The following is a 9,209-nucleotide window of genomic DNA, read 5'->3' on the forward strand; positions in this document are numbered from 1 at the left end:
GATGTTTAATTGTCCTGTAGTGGACTTTGCTACCAGGTAAGTTCCAGATATCAGGTTACCTTATTTTCTGCACTATAAGGCACACCTAAAAACCTCCAATTTCCTCAAAAGCCGACAGTGCGCCTTATGATCCGGCGCGCCTTATATATGGACCAATATTGAGCCACAACAGGTCTAGCAACTAGGTAAGCAGCCGCCGACTTCATTTTCGCCCGTAGAAGAAGAAGCGCGCGGTGCATGCTGGGATAGTTGTCAGAACGCTGGTTTGTTAATAAAATTTGACAGACCTACTGTCTATAATCAGGTCATCTGCAGGTCATTTAGCACCACGTTCTCCGCGAACATGCTGTGCGCGAACGGAGAAGGGTGACCACCGCCTGGCCACGCCCCAGCCCAGTCGCGGAAGGCTCTCCTCACAGATCCGGAGTCGGACTGTTTTGTTGATATTCTTTATGTCAACAAAGTGGCTTTAGACATTGATCCAGGGTGCTTCGACTAGGGTTACCAAGGGACCAGCCCCTATACATTTAAAGCCGGGGGGCCGGGGGAGGAGAGACAGAGACTGTGGTGGCAGCGTGTCGGTTGGTCTGTGTTACCCAGAAAGCAGTTGGGCACAATATTGCAACACCAACACCGTGAGTGAAACAATGACTGGGGCAGCCTACTATATAAAGTACTCGGGGACCAACTTTTTATTATTACACATCCGCATCTGTAGAGTACGGAACAAATCGCGTCCCATTCAATACGGGACGGTTCCGTATTTAAGGGACGGGTGGCAACCCTATCTGTACTGTCTATTCTATGTGCCTTATATATGAAAAAAGTTTTAAAATAGGCCATTAATTGAAGGTGCGCCTTATAGTGTGGAAAATAGGGTGATAAATACTTTTATATAGAAAAAACATCCTCTGTTCTAACTGGTGTACATATGTTTGATCAAACACAGGTAAACTTTCCAAAATAATAAAAAGAAATACATAATTTTTCCTACACTTCAAAATTATGTACTTATTGCATAAGTCCATCACATAAAATCCCAATGACATACAGTCATATTCAATAAATCTAAATGTGCATTTTATTGAGGCTTGTTTTTCAGATTAGAAAAGCCTTTTGAAAATAACTTTTAAGCAGTTATTAACATACCTTTCTTTACGCCACATGTTTTGTTTAATTGGTCTGATGTAACATTCTAATCCTTTATGTCATTTCATGATCTGTCAGCAAAAATCATCACAATTACCAGAAATAAGGGATTAAAACATCAGTAGTTATTCTAATGTTTGAGTTGATTGATTTTTAACACATTTCAGTAACACTGACACTTTTTAAAATGTCTGTGCAAATAAGGTTGTCTTTGTAATTGGCCAAATTACAAAGAAAAAAAATTGAAGGTGCTAACAATACATTATGGGAAATTAATGTTTTCTTATCTTTACAAAAAAACTGTTCTGGTTAGTTACGGTGCAGAACAACTCTAGTTGTCAAACCTTTAATTATTTGATGTTGTCAATGTGTTTCAAGACCAAAAATAAATAATGGATTCTTTAGATGATGCTTGTACCAAAATCATAATATATATTTATACAGCTACTATAGAGCTCATGATACAAAAAAAAAAAAGCTGAAATAAAATTGGAGGTGGCTCAATACTTTTCTTTTAGTATCAAGACTTACATGTGGCTGTAATAGTGAGATGTGGTCCTATTTTAGACAAAAGGGTTTCAAATGTCAGAGTTCTGTTTGGGGCTTCATCTGCACTGAAATAAATAGGTCACCTGGACTTTGGCAACATTTCTAAGGAAATGAAAATGTGATGTTTTTATTGTGATGTATTTATTGGCTTTTCATTATTTTTTTTTAGGTATGCAGAACGTGGTGGTAAGACCTTTTTTTATTTTTTTGACCATGTGTCATCCAAAAATCCCTGGCCAAAATGGGCGGGTGCTATGCATGGCTACGAGATAGAATTTGTCTTTGGGATGCCTCTGAATCCTGTCTTGAAGTACCAACAGGATGAAATTACTTTGGCCAACAAGACTATGCAGCACTACGGCGACTTTGCCCGGACTGGGTAGGCTAATTAGATTCTCAGTCATTCATGCAGGGATTGTGAGAAACCTAAAAACTCTTGTTTTACTTTTTCAGAAATCCAAAGTTTAAAGGAGGTGATTGGCCGTTGTTTAAAGCGAACACTCAGGAGTATCTCAGTTTGAATGACGACAGTACAGGAGTAAAGAAGATGTTAAAAGCTAATGAGTGTCATCTGTGGAACAATTTGTTTCCTAAATTTCAGAACATGTCAGGTGAGACACACACTAACAAATCCCTCTACACCAGGGGTCCCCAAGCTATGGCCAGTGGGCTGGATCTGGCCTGCCTCCTCATTTGGTCTGGCCCCTTGAACAATACCAGAGAGCATTCAGTGTTTTTTTTCATATATATGTGGATTTTTCTTCAACCACCAGGGGGGCTCTTGAGCGGATATGAAACTTAGTGTCCCTCAATGGAATATATACTAGTCAGTACCAGTCACCGTTTCGCTCACGGTTTTTTCCATTTGCATTCTGGGTAAGAGTCTATCTACAAACGCGAACATGTCGTCGGCTGTAATCCAATGCCCCCCCCCCCGTCAACAAAACTTTTCTAAGGTTTCTTTCTCGAAAAACTAAGACCGGCCCCCGACCAGAAAAGGGAACAGTCATGTGGCCCTCGCAGGACAAAGTTTGGGGACCCCTGCTCTACACAGTCTGACACAAATGTACACATTAGGTTTCATATAAAGCATCTCTAGTCGGACAGTTTTTGTTAATATCTCGAAAAGAAATGTTTTGCCTGTTGAGATTAGCCATTTTGGTTTGCTCTAAGTTTATAAACAAAAATTCAACTCAAAGAGGAAATTAAATCTTGTAACTGAAACCATTCTTTGTGAACGATTACTTAATCCCACACACAATCTCTTTGCTCTTTGTCTTTCACAGATATCCTGAGGCGTTGCAGTTCAAGTGGGATTGTTCAATACAATTGGGTGTTTCTTCTTATTTTGTTAGTTATCAGTTTAACCCATTAACTGATCTCCTGCTCTCTGTTTAGTTCATGTGTTTAATGTGTAACAGGTGGGTGCCTACTTTTCTTAAATATGTTAAATATTATCAGAGCACCACCTGAAGGTTATAGGTCGATTCTTGGGGCCCTATAGCCTGTTTTACTGAAGGGTTCACTGAAAAGCATAGTTTGAAAAAAGGCCCTTTAGAATCTGTGTGCAAAATATATATTCTTACACTATTTGAACAACTTGCTTCCTCTGCTGATTAGGAATAGTTGTTTAAGTGGTTTATCATTAAAACAAGTTTGTGCTATGTGCTCTTTACTCCTTTTTTAGCATTTGTTATAAACACACAAGAAGTCACTTGTTCTTGCTTGACCTTTTTACACCTTATTATTAAATACAAATGTGAAAATGGGGAAATAGCAACAGAAAAAGGTCCAGTAGCCTCTCTTTTACTCTTGGGTATAAGCTATATTTGCAAGACCTGGTTCTAACCTTGTGGTTTGTTTATCATTGCTATAGCAGCTCCATAGCATCTGTCTACCAAGAAGGCTATCAGTTACAAAGTTCACTGAAGTGTGACGTCACGTGAGAACTTTTATTATTAAGCCATCAAAAGCTTACAAAACTATTACATCGTCCTCAGGGCTTTCAGATATTGTATCAAAGCATAGTAACAACTTCACAGTTTCTGAGTTTCAAAAAATTAAATCTCAGGGGTTCGAGCTTACTAGCTCTGACAATCTACTATTCAGTCTTGAAGCAAACAGACACAACTCTGGTCATCTGAACTAAACTCTAACATGAAAACTGACTCGGTGTCCTCAATGTTAGATTCTGAAGAATATGCTGCCCTTCTATTATTGTTACTATTTTAGGTGCTATTGTCCATAGAAAAAAACAATAACGTGATTGTCTACTAATCAGTGTTAATATACAGATTAAAATTCAGGTTTTGAAATCCTGTAAAAAATATTAAAAGGGAAAAACATGCATGAGGGTGAATGCATTTTTATCTGCTCTGTACAACAACAATGACATTCTCGAAGGCTGACAGTTCAGACTGAATATTCTCAGACAGCGACAGGATATCAGTTCTATTAGTGGTTGCAGAAGCCGGCTACCAGTACCTTTTGACTGAGCTTAAATTTGGGTTATGCAGTTTTGGACTCAATGAGTGAAATTATCCAAATTGATTTATATTTGGTTTTTCAGTTATATTAGACTTTGTTGGTGTTGAGTATATGAAATAAAGATTAATTCCGTAATATCAGTTAAGATCTTTGCCTTAGAACAATGAACTATTGACTGTTTTAGATCTATGACAATTAAAGCTGGAGAGAAATTACTTTCTTGAGGTACTCCTTATGATTGTCTCCATTGCGATGCAAAAAAAATTATCTGTTTGAGGCACCCTTGACTCTCTTTACTTCAATGGAGTTTTTTTTTTCCAATATGTGATAAAAATTTCAAATAAGCAGTAAAGTTATAGATATTTTTCTATCCCGGATTTAAATAAAACAAAGCTGCAACTAAGCTAACTTTGCATTAATATGTTTCATTCATCTTTCATTCAAGCTAAAATCAAAATACAACGTTCTTTTTATCAGTTTTGCCTTTTGATAGAAAAGTTTTGACAATATTGTCTTTTATATTTCTTTAAGTGGGTCTTGGCTTTCATAACTGTCCTTGAATCTTGTGCAAATAATTGTTCTTATTGAACCTTTTGGTTGAGCCAGGCCATCATATAAATTAGGTGTTTTTATCTGTGTGGCTTAGTGTAGCTTTTGAGCAGCACTTGTCACCCTTCTAAAATAAATTGTATATTTTATTGAGTAATGTGATACAGTTCTTTGAAACATAAGGAGAGTAGGGCAGTAGATGCAGGTGAATATTTCAGGAAAGCGGGTTTGGAATCTCTTCTCATGACAGTTTGTGATTCGGGTAAATTTAGTGGTTTGAAAGTAACCAAAGTGAAATGCAGTTTTTGCAGAAAGCAACTGGAGTTTAGTTCAGATTTTGTAACTCATAGAAAATCTGGAAACTGGTGGAGAGAAGTAGAGCCGATTGGGAAATGACATGCTGGCGTGACCTGAGGAGTTGGCTCACCCAAGGTAAAGGTGCTTCACAGGAAGAAAACAAAGCAATCTACAGAATCACTCCAGGGGCCTGTCAGGAGGGATCAGTGGCTTATCAAGCTAACTTGTACTGATACAGACAAGCAAGCATTCTGCATATGTCTTTGTGGATTGAGAACAATTGTTTAGGATTTGAATTGTTTGCTCAGACGCTCCAGAACAGGCTAGCTTTCAAGAAAAGAGGTCAAGACAGATAAATAATATAGTTTCTTTACCATCCATATCCTCAGAAAAAGGAATAAATGGAAAAAAAAAAAAAAAAAAACAGCAGTGAATTCATGTCATCCTGCTTACTTGTGATTTCTCTTCCTCAGCGAGTGCAGATTTAGAGACAGAGAGGATTTTCTTCTTGAAGATGAAAACAGGCTCATTAGTCACTTTAGGTGCTTGGATCTGGAACCTGAGTCGGAGTTCAGATAAAAATATTGAACTCGCCTTTTCAAAAATGTGACACACCAGAGTTGATCTATAGTACTAGAGGTTTGGGGGAATGTCTTCCACCATAACAGTAAACACCTTGAAATTTATCTTTACTTTTAGTATTGTCTGATATTTAAAATACGTTGATGTTGTGAAACATTTACATATGGCAAACATACATCAAAGAAAAAAGAAAAAGGAAGCAATAGGCTCTCGGAGAGAAAAGCTAAAAATAATTATACCTATGAAGTTGATCTTCTGTGAAGGTGTTTCACAATTATCCATTGTCCTTCATCTTCTTTCAGAAAGCAAGTTGCAAATTTATTCTAAAGCCTCCGCTTGTGGCATTGCAGTGAGATTCTGTTGGGTATGTACAGATGTGTGACTTTTAGAATGTTTGCGTCTGCGTTACATTAGAGTAACCTTACCAATATTTATTTTTTTAGATTTTTGGTATGTGCAACATGTATGTAATCTAAATTAAAATGTGGTAGAAAATTAAAGAGTGCAAGAACAACTCTCTGTGATTTCGAGTGTGGAGTTGAGGCTAAAAATATCAACTAGATATTTTCCCAGTGGTGGTGTTGTCTGTTGAAACTCTTGGCAGCTGCTGTTATGGCTCCCATTCAGCAATATTTACTGTTGGACCACATACAAAATTAGAATTTCCACTTCCTTTTGTGGTTGGTTTGTCAGGACACACAGCATCGTTGTCCAATCGCTGGTTCGCCATTGGAAGGTCTGGGAGGTTACCCCAGCAGCTGGTGTGTTAAAGGCAAAACCAACCAGTGGTTGGAATGTGTTTTTATTTTCCTACCCCATAAATAACATGCTGACACACTGCCGCCCTCACAAGCACTTTGGTGCTTCATATACAGTGAAAGGTCAGACTGGGTCTCCCTGATAGTTTGCATGGCAATTTGAAAAGGAAAGGAGTAAGGAGGAGTGGTTTAAGTTGGCCAATATGTGAAAAAGACAGGTGAAAGGCATGGAAGATGCTGCAAAACGTACACAGATAAAAAAAAACAAACAAAAAAAAACAAGCATGAGGCCAAATTAACAGGTAATTTCTTTCACCAGGTAATCAAGCACCGTCTGCATGGCTCTGCAATCTGTTCCCAGACTTGGCATTTAGTGTTTTTGTTTGTTTGTTTGTTTTTCAATGTGTTCAGGACACAGAATATTAAAAACACCCTTTCAGTAGTGTTACTCCATGCATGCATGAATAATTAATCTTTTCCATCAGTTAAAATAAATCTGCACTGGATGACCAAAAGACACATTTCTTTATATAAAAAAAATACATTTTATGAGAAAGTCTGTGTTCAAATTTAGAAGATATATCTGAATATTCAGACTATACATCCATTTGTCCTGTTCTGTTTTTTTATTAATATGTAGCCTTTTTCTTGCTAGCTCAAGAAATATACATATAAAGCGAGTCATTTACTTCCTGTCTGTTTAGTGCTTTTCTTAAGTTGATTTTCATATCGTTTTTGTACTCTAACACTATGAATTCTTTGCAAACATCATACACAGTTTATCATTATTGCTGTTAAGTAGGCAAGTAGTAGACAAGGACAGTGTCAGCTGTGGACTATGAGTGGTTAAAGGGGGCCAGGGTATTTCCAGTCAGAGTAGAAATGAGCAGAAGGAGGAGAAACAGGGGAGTGGAGCAGAAACCATGAAAATAAAAGGCCAGGTTCAGGTGCCATGTGCAGGATTACTTGTACGTTTCTTTCCTTAGGATTATGTTGACCTCTTAAAATCAAAGCCTCATCTTTTTCACATCTAAAAGCATTCTATAAAATTATTAATTTCCCTTCTTGATGTATTGGTCTGTACAGCTTTGAAAGCTGGTTTTTGTTTCCCAATATTGGCTTTATAGGCTGTTTGTATAACTGTCATGAGGACACAATGTCCTCCTGAACCCATTGGACAACATGTTGGTTTTCAGGGAGACAGTTAAGGGGTTAATAAACTTTTGTCGACTGTTTGTCATTAAATACGTACATACACACACACACACACACACACGCACACACACGCACACGCACACGCACACACACACAGTAGTTTTGATAGTGTTTTCATACAACACAGGAAGTTGTGTCATTTTAAAATTGTGATTCCACTTTTGTCTTGTGTGTGATTAGATGAAAGGCCAGTCCAAACCAAGCTCCCAGGCTGAATTTTAACCCCTGCCCGCCCCAGGATACCATCCATCTCTCCGTTTTCTCTCTCCTATGGCCAATAGGAGAGAGGCAGCGGACAGATCTCCAATTCATTACAGAGCAACACAGAGACAAACACGGAGACAACAGTGTTTCTGAGCTGTTCTCTCCCACTTGAGCTACATGCAGCACATAAACTACAAACTCATGGTTTTTACTCATGTGCCCAGATACAGTGTGAATGATCCGATTAATTCAGCTCTTTAAAGGATTTTCTGTGTTCTTTTAAAGATGTATTAATGTTGTGTATCACAGCTACATTTATTTTAGCTTTTATTTTTTCCCCAGAGTGCAGCACTGATTTATTTACCCAAACTTATAACACAACGAAATGGCTGTGGCCTATTTTGAGAAACTACATTTATTGAAATAATAACAAAAAATGTTTGGGAAGGAAGCAAACAAAAACTGGCTTTTTTCAAGTATAATAGTGTTGAGCTATCTTCCAAACTCAGCTAAATATGAGACCTAGAAAATTAAACATGAACTAAAATAAACCTGATCTCCTCCAATGAGAGGACTTTTCTCCCTCTCTTCTCACTCCGTGTCTGGCCCACTTGGAGGGTTCACTGGCTGGCTTTTCTGACGATGCCATCACCATGTCATCCTCATGGTGATGGCATCCTAACTTTTGAGGAGTCAAACTGTCAATAGCTAAACAGACGCCGGGCTTTCAGGTAAAGATTTTATTTAGGACAAGCTGAGTATTGAGTCTTATGTGTTAGCATTCTTTTGTGAGTCTCCAAAGCTCTGGTCAAGCTTCAGGTCTCCAAAGCCGTAGCTTCTCCACTAAACTTCAAAGTACTGGTTCTTCAATGAGTCTTTTGAGCTCCAGCTCATTTACAGGTCTTTGCATCCACTTCTCCTTCATAAGTGTCTGTAATTCTGTCTCCTGCAGGGCTCTATGCTCCAGTCTGCATGCAAGTTTTCTGAAGGGTCAAAATCGACTTGCCTCTACTACTTTGTGTCAGCATGTGAATATCTGAAAATATTAATGAGTTCATATTTCATAACATAGATTAATCAATTTACTATTTTGACCTAAAAGGCTCTGTCCCGCGCAGGGTTAAATAGTTCACAGCAGTGCGTTATAGCAGTGGGGAGTGACAAAAGATGAAAGGTTTGCGTGACAGTAGACATCGACAGAAGTGTTGTGTTGTGACGTTTGCCCATGTGTGCACATCTTTGTGTACAAGCACGAAATTTCACATGCACAAATCACACCAGTTACTTGGCTGTTTTAGGACAAGCGACTGTAAACTCATCAGAAATTAATGGAGTGGCACATTCCCAAATTAACATTTGAAAGAAAACCACTTCCTTAAAATACTCCTCAATTATAAATAAATAAAATAATAATAATAA

At 38.0% G+C, this 9,209-nt stretch overlaps 1 protein-coding gene and 1 long non-coding RNA gene across 4 annotated transcripts in view; one reads left to right on the plus strand and one right to left on the minus strand.

Moving 5' to 3' along the window:
* Window positions 1-7,997, plus strand: part of LOC103153789 (acetylcholinesterase-like) — a 50,983-nt gene extending 42,986 nt beyond the window's left edge. Inside the window, exons 6-9 of one of the 3 annotated variants that reach the window (XM_016662198.1) lie at window positions 1,868-2,077; window positions 2,152-2,309; window positions 2,985-3,119; window positions 7,767-7,997. In XM_016662198.1, the coding sequence (XP_016517684.1) occupies window positions 1,868-2,077; window positions 2,152-2,309; window positions 2,985-3,073 (457 nt within the window). In that variant the 3' untranslated portion in view covers window positions 3,074-3,119; window positions 7,767-7,997. Of the gene's footprint in view, window positions 1-1,867; window positions 2,078-2,151; window positions 2,310-2,984; window positions 3,363-5,084; window positions 5,470-7,766 lie in introns of those variants that run through there. The other 2 variants (XM_016662197.1, XM_016662196.1) reach the window with 2 other exon arrangements.
* Window positions 3,424-9,209, minus strand: part of LOC107833322 (uncharacterized) — a 13,410-nt gene continuing 7,624 nt past the window's right edge. Inside the window, exons 2-3 of the long non-coding RNA XR_001659046.1 lie at window positions 8,705-8,709; window positions 3,424-3,501 (exon numbers count right to left, since the gene is read on the minus strand). This is a non-coding gene — a long non-coding RNA (uncharacterized LOC107833322). The remainder of the gene's footprint in view (window positions 3,502-8,704; window positions 8,710-9,209) is intronic.

The sequence above is a fragment of the Poecilia formosa genome, unplaced genomic scaffold, assembly GCF_000485575.1.
Source record: "Poecilia formosa unplaced genomic scaffold, Poecilia_formosa-5.1.2 Scaffold362, whole genome shotgun sequence".
In the NCBI taxonomy this organism is placed as follows: Eukaryota; Metazoa; Chordata; class Actinopteri; order Cyprinodontiformes; family Poeciliidae; genus Poecilia; species Poecilia formosa.